Raw genomic sequence first — 13,212 nt, forward strand, 5'->3', positions numbered from 1 at the left:
GCTTAATTTTCAGGTTACACGGGTAGTATTGTTGTGGGTGAACAATCACTTCAATGATTTTGAAGGAGATCCTGCTATGACTCGATTTCTGGAAGAATTTGAGAATAATTTGGAGAGGGAGGTAAGAATGAGGAGTTTTTCTGACTCTCTAGAATGGCAGGGGGTAGCCAGGCTGCTGTTATATATGACTCATTATTCTTTTTTCTTGTAGAAAATGGGTGGACATTTGAGGCTGTTAAATATTGCTTGTGCTGCTAAAGCTAAACGAAGATTGATAACCTTAACAAAGCCATCTCGAGAAGCCCCTTTGCCTTTTATCTTGCTGGGAGGGTCAGAAAAGGGATTTGGAATCTTCGTTGACAGTGTAGATTTTGGTAGCAAAGCTACAGAAGCAGGCTTGAAACGTGGAGACCAGGTATGTAATTTTAAAATGTGGTTTGGTTTTGTTTTTCTTCCCCTTTTCTGTTTTCCTTCTCTTTGTTAAATAAAAACAACACTGCCCGTTTGTATTTTTAGATACTGGAAGTGAATGGTCAAAACTTCGAAAACATTCAGCTGTCAAAAGCCATGGAAATCCTTAGAAATAACACTCACCTGTCTATCACTGTGAAAACCAATTTATTTGGTAAGTTTGTGTGTACTTTTTATTCTAATTTCTGTTTTAGTTTAGATGAGGTCTTAATTTTTTTAAAAAGTTTAAAATGGTTTTGTTTGAAACACTTTTGTACTGAGGAGTATAGAAAAAGGAAGCTTACAGGTCCTGAAATACCTTAGTTCATAATTACAAAGAAAAAAGATTGAGTAGGGTCTGGCGTGAAGGGACTTCACTCTGACAGGTGCATGTTTCTATATTAAGAGGAACTATTGCGAACATTCAGCTTGAATTTATAAAATGTGTTTGTTCATGTAACATGTAGTCCTTTCTCAAGAAGGAAGCCTCTCCTACAATTTCATTTCATCAGTGATCTTAATCTGCCTCCTGAATTTGCTCATAGTTTTTCAGTCTATACCAACAATAAGTGCAACAAGTTCAATAAGAACTTTCTTGCCAGCTAGGTGAAAACAATCTCACTACTTTCCAAATCTATTCTCTTGATTTCTCCCTCTAACAAGTACTAAAGCAGTCATGAAGATGTCTTTAAGCAGCCCAGGACCTCAGCAAACATCATAAGTAATTAATAGTTTGTGGGTTTTGTTGTATTTTTACCCTAGATACTTGGATTATTTATATAATTTAGTGATATGTTCCTCAAGTATCTCTTTCAGGGTCAGGTTCTTCGTCACAGATAAGTAGGGCAGAATATTACCCCAGGATGTCACTGCATTAACTGATGATTAAATATGCTTAGGTTATCTCAAAGTCATTTGTCAAATCTGTTTTATGGGGATTTTTTTTTCTGCTTTGCAGTAAAGATACTAATATTTCAATTGTTTCTTCTAACTAAGGCGTTTCTTCATATATCTGTATATGCTTGTTTAGCAGTATGTGCTTTTTTGTCTGTGTGTAAGTTCTATGTAACTATCCTTCACACTCCAGGTTTTTGGATCTCATGTGTTGCTTTAGTATGTTCAAGTTGAACCAAATTTCTTTAGAAGTTGTGTTTTTCGAAGTTTTTAATCTTGTTGCTCCAGTGCAAATACTGAAAGCCCATCACAGTAGAGTCTCAGAACAGTTACTTTCTGTGTATTGTGTGCTGTATTCCTTAGCAACAAATCCCAAAAGGAGAGTTTTGTTTTGTTTTGTTTTTTTTTAAACAAAACAAAACAAAAAACCAGCATCATCTTATCCGTATTAGTTTGTTTATCCAGGCCCCAGCTCTTATTTGACAGTACTGATATTGGCTTGGATTCCTCTCCTCCACTTTTCTTTGTGTGTCTTATTTGAAGCTTTTGAAGTCTCTTGGTAATTTGTTGCGTACCTCTGGAGATAAGGATGAATATTAAGGACAAAAATTAATACATAATAAAATATAAATAATATATTTATATCTTAGAATAAATATATGAATATATATTTATATATTATAATAAATAATATAATAAAACCTAGCCCCTAGTACTCATCCTCAGCTGGTTGCCCTTGTTCCCAATTTTTCTACAATTCCTTGGATTTAATGATCAGTTTTCATTTCATATTAACAATCAACTCATCAGATGATTTTCCCATTTATACATGGAGACTTCCTTTCACATTCAGAATCTGTGACTTGACCACCAGATTGGTTTTGTTTCATTTATTTAAATATATTGACGTTGTTGTGAAGCTAAAAGTTGCAGTGCAATAACTATTTCAGAAATTACTCAGGTGTTTTGCCTAAGAAATGACTCTTTGCTGGGGAGCTCAGGGAGTTGTAGAGGTTTTTTTTTGTTTATCTGGCAGATGGACACATCAGCCCAGTGAAACATTCAAGGTGTCCCAGTAGTCTCACACGTTCCTATTTCCTTTATTTCTTTTTGCACGTTTTGCAGTTTCCCCTCTGATTTCTGTTGGGTTTTTGTTGTTTTTTTTTAAAACTTTTTTTTAATATCTTGTTGCTAATAATTTCTTGTCCTTCTGAGAGCTTTTATTACTGGCTATCAGTATAAAACCTTCTTTCTCAGTTAGTTTTCCTATCTCATTTTTGACACCATCCGTGCAATCATTTGGTCACCTACTGTCTTTCTGTACTGAGCTGGGCCAATTTACTGATTTTTCTGATTCACATTACAGAAAATGAATGTCCTTTAAAATATTTAAATTTTTTAAAAGTATCTACAGTAATTCTTGACTTGTCAGAATATATCCTAATCATTTTTTTTTGTGATGATTAAACTGATCTGGTGCACAGAGCTTGCTTTTACACGTTTGTTCTTTTTATTTCCCCTCTTTTGCTGTCTTCTGCAGTTTTTAAAGAACTCTTAACTCGGTTGTCAGAGGAAAAAAGAAATGGTGCTCCCCACCTGCCTAAAATCGGTGATATTAAAAAGGCGAGTCGTTATTCTATCCCAGACCTTGCTGTTGATGTGGAGCAGGTAATAGGATTAGAAAAAGTGAATAAGAAGAGTAAAGCCAACACAGTTGGGGGAAGAAATAAGCTAAAGAAGATACTTGACAAGACTCGAATCAGTATTCTGCCTCAGAAACCATACAAGTGAGTTTTAATTTTCTCTTTAGTATTTGCTTTGTGATAAATTTTAATAGTTTCTCATGATTCTTATAATTTGTCATGATACTTTTTTATTTATTAATGCAAAACATGCTTATATCTGAAAAAATATACTAGAAAATACTAGTTTGAATTTTTGAATGATCACAGACTAACAATGCAGCTCCTGACACGAATGTGGATGTATTTTAGTTCATATAGATAAAGTGATGGCACAAAACTTTTTCATGTCATTTACTGTTTTCTTTTAAGAGGACTGCTAACAAACAGGCAATTAATTTCCAATTAACTCTGCAAGCAGGTTTGCTTGCAAATGTTTGATAGGAGAAATTATTTCAATTTATCTGCGTTCCAGTGATCTATAAGAATTTCTATGTACTGTCGTAAACGAGACTGAGGTTAAAATTTTAACTTGGGTTCTTTGACAGAACTGAGTATTTTTTTAAAGAAAGCTAAATATGGCATCTGATATCTTTTATTCTATGAATACATTTCAGAAATCAAGTTCTGATAAGGATTTTTGGAAACAATAGAAGAATGAGTTTTAGGAGATTTTGTGGAAATCTGGTTCTTTGCCAAGACAGATGGCATCCATGAGAAAAATGAAGTGTAGAGAGTAGTTGATGTGTAATCAGTGTTTTCTCTTGCATTTTTCGTTTCTGTATCCCATTGAGGAAGAAATCTATTCTATGTAAATTAATGAAGGGCATACTTATGGTGAAAATCTAGGATGTTTTCCTGGCATTAATTTTTTAAAAAGTTTGTTTAATGTTAGGTATTCCCTACTAAATGAATACTCTTCTGAAACATATAAATAGAATGTTAGTAATGTAAATGTCAAATGACTGTAAATTAGTATTTCCAAATAGTGGATATTTCTTAAATTAATACAGCTACGTTTCAGTAGAGGAGAATCTATAAATCCTCTTTTTATGTTCTTTGTCTTTAGACCATTTTATTTTATTTCAGCGACCTTGTAGGTTTGTTCCTCTGATGAGCCGTGCATACTGTTAGGAATGATTTTTTGCATTGTTCATGGCTTTTGCATAAAATTTTCCTGTTGGTTTTCTTTCATTCCTTTCATTTTTGCACTTTTTCTGTGCAGGGACCTCTTTAGGTAAGACTCAGAAAAACAGTACGCTTGACCTATTATTTTTTTTTTCTTTTGCTAGCTCTGCTTCATGTTTTATATACAGCAAATAGTCTGCAAAGCCTGTTGACATTCAGTTGTTTGTGTCTGCACAGATTCTGCATAGAGAAGTGTAGCTGTAGACTTTCCTGTTTGTGCCTTTTTTTTTACCCTATTGCGTAGAAAATTCTCTCTCTTTCTTCCTAATAATTAATGGTATTGCATATATTAGTGGACTTTACCTATTCTCACATATTTTTAAAGACCAAAAATCTAGAGGGATGAGAGAGCTGGTTTACTCATTAATCAAAGTAGGTATTTAAAGACTTCAGGAGTCAGCTAGCTCATGAGTTGAAACTCCCCCTTTTTGGAACGTGAATACTGCAGAGGTCTCTAGTGCCTCCAGAATGTATCCAGATAAAAACAGTCTTTAAACTTGAATGAGGTCACTCATAGTGGGAGTTTGTCTGCTTCGTGAGACATTAAATCAGCATCAAAGAAGAATCAGTTTGAGCAGGAGATAATGCCTTCTTTCAGTCTTGCTTTTTAGTCCAGTAATGTCAAGTAACTTCCCAAACTGAGGAAACAGCACCGTCTCCTCTGTATCTACTGGGAAATCTCCTTCTCTCCACCATCTGTGAGGCATCTCTTGAAGTGTACTTGTGACTACAGCCTCCAGTGAAGCTCTTTGCTTTCTTTACTCTTCTAATGCAGAGTGTTTTTGTGGTCCGTAGGCTCAGTTGTTCCAAATAAGGATTAAACACAACCCCTACCTCCATCTCTAGTGAAGTCGTGCCTGGTCCATAGTGCAGCATCCCAGACAAAAAAACCAACCCCCTCTCTCTATGTGCAGCCTTGCAGTGGGATGCATAGTATACTGTATTTTGAAGGAAGATGCATTCAGACACCTCTGTCATTCCATTATTGCTTCTACCCTGTTTGTCACTCAGCAGGAAAGTTATTTCGTAGTTAATGCTGCCTCCTTGCATGGCAAATGCATACAGAAAGCAATAGAAATGCCTTTCTTTTAAACCACAGTCTCCTTTCTCCAGCTTAATAAAATATCTTAGCTAACAGCAGGGGCAGTTAATCTTCATCAGCCCTGCAGCTTTCTTGTGTCACTAGTTGTATCTGTAATTTCTGGGATTCATTTCTTGTTTGCGTATGTTAGAATTCAGATTCTGATTTTAAAATAGAGTCAACAGTGTAAAGTAAATACTTTTCAATTTAGCGTGTGAATACTTAGATTTGAGAAGCATTTTAGAAACATAATTTTTTTCTAAGACCTAAGATTTGTCAGTTGATCCACTTTACTGAAGCTGCTTCGTTCATGACGCACATGATAGGTATAAGATTATATAACACTGACGAACTGCAAAAGGAATTCATAATGTAAGGGAAACTATTAATATAAAGGGGAGGGTCATATTGTCATTTGATTTGAATTTAGATAAAATACCGACGCATTTATGAAATATATAGTTGTTTAGAATCACCAGAAAGCATTTTTGGGGGTTCAGGACCTTTGGTTTTTTTTTTGTTTACTTGCTGTTTGGGTGGAGTTTTTTTGTGTGTGTGTGGAGTGGTTCCTACTTGAAAAACAAGATGTCAATAGCTGTGAATACTTATAGTTGTAGTGAAAGACTTAACTTGACGATGGTTTAGCATAAAAGTGCTGTGTGCTGAGTTGATCATCACTACTTGTCACAGTATTTTGTGCTTTGTGTGGAAGTAAAAAATTACAGACGTTCAGATGCAGCTTAACTTATGATTAAGAGAGAATCCAAGAACTTTTTTTTCAGTGGACTTGAGTGTTTCTGTCACTCTCACAGCTTGGAGTTTATACTTCATAAAATATTTTGGTAATACAGAGTTATCTTGTTTTTGAAAAACAAAACAATGAGAAAACCTAAACACATCATACAGAGATACCCCTTCAACCATTTTTGACTTGTGTTGCCTTCTAAAAAGCAGTTGGTGTGTCCATGTAATTAAAATTGTGTCTTAAATGCCCAGAGATACTATCCTAGCTTCCCAGAGAGCTGTTGAATTGATAGCACTTAAAGAAGTGGTACAAGCGTGTACTGGGTGAAGTGATTCATTGGTAAACACAAAAGGATGCCTGTGCTTTAACATCTCAACAGGGATAATTATCAGGCCCTTCATTAGTTCTGTTTAAGTTTTCTGAGGAACACTAGACAAAAGCTTAAGTGCCTCAAATTAGGGTACAAATGGTCATTTGTGTTGTATAATTTAATTTAGTAGCTTGACTTTTTAGAGTTGCAGCAGTTTGCAATGAAATCTGAGTTCTGCTTTATGCTTTATTTACATGTGTAGATACAGGTTTAGACGTGCTTGGCTTTTAAATAGGCTTTGTCTATTGTAGCTTAATTTTTAATGGTTTTCATTCTCCATAATGCCCACTATTCAACATTTTACATCCTCAGAGATTATATTAAGGATTTGCATCTATGTATTTAGAGAAATGTTCAATGGCTAGCTCCAACTCTATGTCCTGTAGCAGTTGTTCTGCTTCACCTGTTGATTATGAACACAAAAGCAATAAACAAGTTAGTGCCTACTGTAATACGATGATAGCTGTGTCTCTCATCCATCTAGCACTACTGACCTCCTTTGGGGCTCTGCCTTTCACGATTTAATAGACAAACCTCTTCACCTTTATCACAGATTACTTTATTTACAGCCATCAGGCACTTTGGAGGGGATACTGATAGCATATGTGGATGCTTACCTTAGCCTTCCGAGTTAGCATCACTTCAGTCGTATTCAGTGAAAAGAAACTCAGAGAATGTGTGATACAGGGTAGGAAAATGCAAGATCTCGACAATCCTCTCTTATCTGTCTGTTGAAAGATCTTAGCAAGCTGTATGGCTACAATAACTCCCAAAGTACAGTTGCAAATCCTATCTGGAATGAAGTGAAATTTGGGTCTTATAAAACAGCACTGTGGGGACAGCAGTGTTACTCAAAGTTCAGGTGCTGCGGTGGTGCAAAAATGATGAGGTGTGTACAACCTTTTGAATAAAGATCTTGGTGGCTGTGAGAAGTTGTCAGAAAATAATGAGCCTGGCAGCTGCTCAGAGCTTCGTGGTGAACATGAGGATCTTCTGGCAGTGTGAGCAGGCAGATCTAATCACTTTGAATGGACATTTGGGTGCTCTTGACAAAGCTAGACAGCAAGCGCTGTTGTCTGGAGAATTTTAACTTCTAAATAGTGATTACTATACTAAAAATTGTGTGAAAATGTAGTAATATAGATGTCCCTGCATCCCTCTAATATAGACCAAGTTCTGAATGTCTGCAAGTCCTGATTTTATTTCTTTCTGGATGCAGTGATATTGGAATTGGCCAGTCTCAGGATGACAGCATTGTGGGACTGAGGCAAAGCAAGCACATTCCTCCTGCTTTACCTGTCAGCGGGACCCTGTCATCCAGTAATCCTGATCTACTGCAGTCTCATCACCGCATCTTAGACTTCAATACTACTCCAGGTAAGGATTATTTTTTGTTGCTCTTCTTGACCTTAATATTTCCTTTCACTGATATATATACATCTACATATATATATATATATTTTTTTTTTTCCCTGGCCTTCCAATGTCTGAAGATCCATGTGAGGTTTTTATTAACTGTATGCTGTCACCCACACATTAACCACATATTAATGCACTAGGACTTATTGTTCCAATATACTTGTACCCAAATGTATTACACCTATGTTTTTCGAGTATGTTGTATACATAGTGCCTGTTATTGACTGAATGCTCTTGGCCAATGAAAATGTATTTTGCTTGGTATTTTACAGTTTGCCCTGATAGATCAGTCTTTATAAGACTGCAGTATTTTCAAATAGCACAGCAGATCATTAGCTTACAGAAAAGCAAAAGGGCATTGGATTGGGGCACAGGATGTGTGTTTCAGTCTTTTTCTGAACAGACTTCTTATAATCTTGTACTGCATCTGTAAAAGGGACAGTTTCAAAGATCCCTGTTAGATACCCTGCCCTATAGCTGTATGCTGAAATCTTAGTCTATGAAGTGATTCTGAAATAATTTAAAACTGAGCACATTTAGCAGAAAGGAACAAAGCATGGGGGCGAGTGAGGGAGAAAAAGGGGGAGAAAGTGAGAAATTTGAGAGCCTTATCTTATGAGAAGGGTTTAGCCAGAGCTCCTGGCAGGGCTGGGATTTGGGCTCTTATCTGGCTGCAGGAAGGTTCTTAGCAGGAAACCTCTGAGTTAAGTATCCAAATCTTTGCTATTAAAAGATAGCTGCTGGAGGAGGATATGGTGATGGTAGCTGTGCAGACACTTCGTTATTTTAGTCTTATATTTAGAGTATTTCTCAAGAGTAGAACCATAAATTCTGTGCTTTCCTAAGCCTGAGGGATCTCAAACTACCTAAAAGGGCAGAGCTTAAACATTAGCCTTCATACTGTCTGAGTTGGTGCAATCTTGGTACTTGAAACTCTGATACTGGGCATTGCTGCTTTTCAGGTTTTTGGGGGCTAGAGAAGGCTACAAGAAGGTGGTGTGTGACATTTGTCCCACTGTCTAAGATTGCTCCTGACAGAGTAGGAAGATTGGTATTTTTTTTGTATTTTATCTAATGACTAGTGTCCAACACTTTGGAAATATTCTTTATCAGTAAAAGCCTAACTTTTCATCAGCATTTTATCTATAAATGGGTTCCACCTTGCAATTTATCTAGAAAGGATGGTTCTAGGTAACTAAAGTGACCTTAATGCAGAGCACAGCGCCTGGCTGACTTCCAGAGCTGGGGCATCACTGCCTCGAACAGCTCAAACAAACTCCATTAATTGATAAGGAAAGCTGTTACATGTCTGAAGATCCTTCAATCATAGGTGGACTTCAGAGAGGTTTAATAAATGAAAAATGTCCTGCTCTTTGCCTTTTGTTTTGAAGAAACAAATAATGATGTAATGCCATTACTTCAGTGTTATAGCAGCTTTTCCATTGTCTTTATAGAAAATATGTTAAGTAATTAGTACTTCGTAATTTAAAAAAAAACAAACTTTTTTTTTTTTTTTGCTTTAAATTTGATGAAATGTCCACATACTGAATACTTTAAAACTAATTTGCACGTATAATTTTTCCCTGTGGAGATGGAAGGGGAAAGAGGACTTGAAAGTAAAACCACATACCTTAGGGGCTTTAGGGGTAGTTGCATTGTAGGTAAGAGTTGAATTATACCTCTATATACTTTAAGACTTGGAAAAAATTAAAGCCTGCAATTTTAATTTCTTTTGTTACCTTGGACTAAATTAAAAATGGAGATGGAGGCAGCTTGCAAGAAATCGAATGCAGTGGAGAAGAAAGAGAAGAGTGTAAAACAGCCATCCCTTGAGCCTTTGGGGAATATCCCTCAGGAGAGAGAATAAAACAACTTGCTGTTTTGGAAGGGTAGTCTTTGAGGAGAAAATGAGAACATACTTTTTTAAGCCTGAAATCAGCAAGGACTCATTTTAGTTTCTATTCTGATTTGTACAGACTATTTCAAATATACTTGTTAAGGTTTTTTTTTAAATGTTCAAATACTCAATAGCACTTTGATTTCTCTTCTCTTGTGCTGTCTTTGCTATTCGAATGGAAGTCAAAATTACACAGTAATGATGAGCTGCCAGTCATGGGTACTTTTTTTCCCATGACACAAGCATTCTAAAGGACAAGATTCCTATCATATGGCATTGCTTTCTTCAGCCTACCACTCCAGCTTCCTTTTTGAAAAGAGGTGAAGGAGAAGTGGTTACAGTTCTCTTCAAATGCTTTTTTGTTTAAAAATTATTGCCCTGAATTACTCACTACCATTGCTATAGCTGTAATAATTTCAACTACTTGCAGACTTTTCTTTGTTCTCTGTAGTGATTTTGCTACTACCAGCTCCAGTAGGTAACACAGCCTGAAAAAATGCTTTGTAAAATACAGTGCAAAGGTGATACTTTTGTATTTGCTGTTCTCTGCATTTCTTCATATTGACTTCGGTGATCCAACAGAGCAGATTATTTTCTTCTTGCACAAAACACTTGATGCTTGGGAGTGTTGAGTTCCTACCTTGGTATTGTTTGTAGTAGCTTCCCATCTTCATAGCATTTCTTGGAGTGGCAGATATTTCTGTAACAGCAAGAGAAACAAGACCCAGAGAGCGTTCTGGTTTTTAATTATGGTTTTGAGCAGCCGTGTCTTTGGCATCTGCAAAAGCACAGCTGTTTTATAAGGAGGTGAAACGATGCTGAAGTAAAAACTGGTAGGTCTAGTCATTAGACTCAATGTAACTGATATTGTTGCTTGTTACTATACCATTAAGTTTTTTCTGCTTTACTAAATTGCGTACCTTGCATGTAATTTTTTTCCAGACTTACCAGATCAAGTGCTGCGGGTTTTCAAGGCAGATCAGCAAAGTCGCTACATCATGATCAGTAAGGACACAACGGCCAAGGAAGTGGTCATCCAGGCTATCAGGGAATTTGCTCTCACCACGACCCCTGATGCGTATTCACTATGTGAAGTCTCGGTCACGCCTGAGGGTGTAATCAAGCAAAGGAGGCTTCCTGATCAGTTATCCAAGCTTGCTGACAGGATACAGCTGAGTGGCAGGTGAGATTAGAGACTGCGAGCTAAAGATGACTGTGCCAGTTTATTAAGTCAAAATCCCATTAAAAGGAGCATTATTTAATTATTAATGTTGCTTTTTTACAGTAAATGACTCCTTATGCAACTTTTAGTTAATATGTAAGCCTGTTAAAATTCCTTTTATTCTATGATTTCAATGGGGTCATTGTTGTAACTTTTACCAGTATTTGAGTATGTTGTATCGTGTCTTTTTGAATTTTTACAGGTATTACCTGAAGAACAACATGGAAACAGAAACTCTTTGTTCAGATGAAGATGCTCAAGAGTTACTAAGGGAAAGTCAAATTTCCCTACTACAGCTCAGTACTGTTGAGGTGGCTACCCAGCTCTCCATGAGAAACTTTGAGCTATTCCGTAATATCGAACCCACGGAATACATAGATGACTTGTTTAAACTCAAATCGAAAACAGGTTGCACTAATCTAAAAATGTTTGAGGAGGTGATAAATCAAGAAACATTCTGGGTGGCATCTGAGATTCTAAGAGAAACCAACCAGCTGAAAAGGATGAAGATCATTAAGCATTTCATTAAGATAGCTCTACACTGCAGAGAATGCAAGAACTTCAACTCGATGTTTGCCATCATTAGGTATTACTGCTTAATAATTTTAATTCTAAAGAAAAAGCTAAGTCTCACTTATGTAAGTCCAAAAAATTTATTTAACAGAGTAAATTAATTAATACTGCTAACATTAACACTTGGCAATCCAATAAGGAGGGTATTTCCAATAATCTGAACTTGACACTGAAACGTTTGCTGAAATATTATTTGGAATGCTACTATTGTGTACTTAGTGCTCAGGTAATGAGGCAAGAGTCATTGGTGAACATGTCACTAGAGAAACTACTGCGCTTAAAAACCAAAAGAAACAGCAGTTACATGACGAAAAATGGTACTCTAGTCATAGATGAAAGGGTTAATTTCCCAAAGGGAGCTCATCAGTTTATATGTGGTTCCCAGTATCTTAAATACATTGAGCCATGATATGTTGCCTTTGATTTTCAGTGGTTTCTTGGATGGAACTCTTGATAATAGTCAATAGCAGACTATGATGCCATACAAGAAGCTGTAAATAGATATCTTTTAGTAAGAATAAAAAAATACTGAAAATCTTAGACAGAAAACCTTTCTTAGATTTGAAATGAAAAGTAGGGGAGAAGACCCTAATGTGTGTGCTTATACACATTTTTTAGAACATTCACATTTCCTTTAGAGTGTCCAACGTTAAGCAGGAAGAACCTAACAAAATACATACCTAAATATTGTCTCTTATGAAAAAGCTTGAGGAAGTTGCATTTAATACGACAATGTTATCACTGCCTCTGGCAAAAGCTTTTGTCACATTCATTCTGTTCATGCTTGTGTCATGCAGATATCTCCAGTTTTTATAGCTTTTATAAAAATGATCTTAATTGTTCTGTCAAAATTACACTGACAAAAGGAAGTTTTCACATTTTGTTACTGTATTGACATTGTTGCACTATGCTATTCTGGCTATGTGGTATTTCTACCAAAATTTAACATGCTCTTTTCTAGGAGTTTTTGTTTCTTTTTATTGTTCTTGAACTTTTTTGTATGTTTTTGTTTGTTTCAAGTGGCCTGAATCTGGCACCAGTTGCAAGGCTCCGAACTACTTGGGAAAAGCTTCCAAGCAAGTATGAAAAACTGTTTCAGGATCTACAGGATTTGTTTGATCCATCTAGGAATATGGCAAAGTATCGTAATGTCCTTAACAGCCAAAACCTACAGCCTCCCATTATCCCCCTGTTTCCTGTTATCAAAAAAGACCTTACATTCCTTCATGAAGGTAAAAGCAGAAGTGTACCTAATCTTTTATCAGCTAAGGAAGACTAACTTTGCTGCCTGATAACTGATATTGGTAATTGTCAATTGTAGGAAATGATTCAAAAGTGGAAGGCTTGGTCAATTTTGAGAAGCTGAGAATGATTGCGAAAGAGATACGTCATGTTGGTCGCATGGCGTCCGTGAACATGGATCCTGCTTTAATGTTTAGAACTAGGTAAGTGTGTTGTATTAGGCAGAGCTTTTCCCAGCTGAGAGAAGGCTAGATGTTGGCAAGAGGTGCTTGTCAAGTGCCTCTTGTTGTCTTGGAGCAGTATGAGTTTTTTGTTTGTTGTTAACAATTTACTAAAATTATGTGGTATTCTAAAACTGGAGAAATTGATTATATTTTGTGTTAATGAGTATATATTAAAATGTTTTACGTCACTCCTTAGATGCCAGTTACTTCATAAAAAAGAGATTC

The 13,212-nt window shown here is 36.1% G+C and overlaps 1 protein-coding gene across 2 annotated transcripts in view; it reads left to right on the forward strand.

Moving 5' to 3' along the window:
• The window catches only part of RAPGEF2 (Rap guanine nucleotide exchange factor 2), a gene marked incomplete at both ends in the record, with an annotated part of 183,911 nt that overhangs the window by 158,482 nt on the left and 12,217 nt on the right, over positions 1–13,212 (forward strand). For both annotated transcript variants that reach the window (XM_080343363.1, XM_080343364.1), the window contains 9 exons: positions 14–121; positions 212–415; positions 517–625; positions 2,885–3,131; positions 7,630–7,787; positions 10,669–10,909; positions 11,151–11,534; positions 12,542–12,753; positions 12,843–12,966. In XM_080343363.1, coding sequence (XP_080199489.1) covers positions 14–121; positions 212–415; positions 517–625; positions 2,885–3,131; positions 7,630–7,787; positions 10,669–10,909; positions 11,151–11,534; positions 12,542–12,753; positions 12,843–12,966 — 1,787 coding nt within the window. The remainder of the gene's footprint in view (positions 1–13; positions 122–211; positions 416–516; positions 626–2,884; positions 3,132–7,629; positions 7,788–10,668; positions 10,910–11,150; positions 11,535–12,541; positions 12,754–12,842; positions 12,967–13,212) is intronic.

The sequence above is a fragment of the Nesoenas mayeri genome (genome assembly GCF_963082525.1).
Source record: "Nesoenas mayeri genome assembly, chromosome: 4".
NCBI classification, from domain to species: domain Eukaryota; kingdom Metazoa; phylum Chordata; class Aves; order Columbiformes; family Columbidae; genus Nesoenas; species Nesoenas mayeri.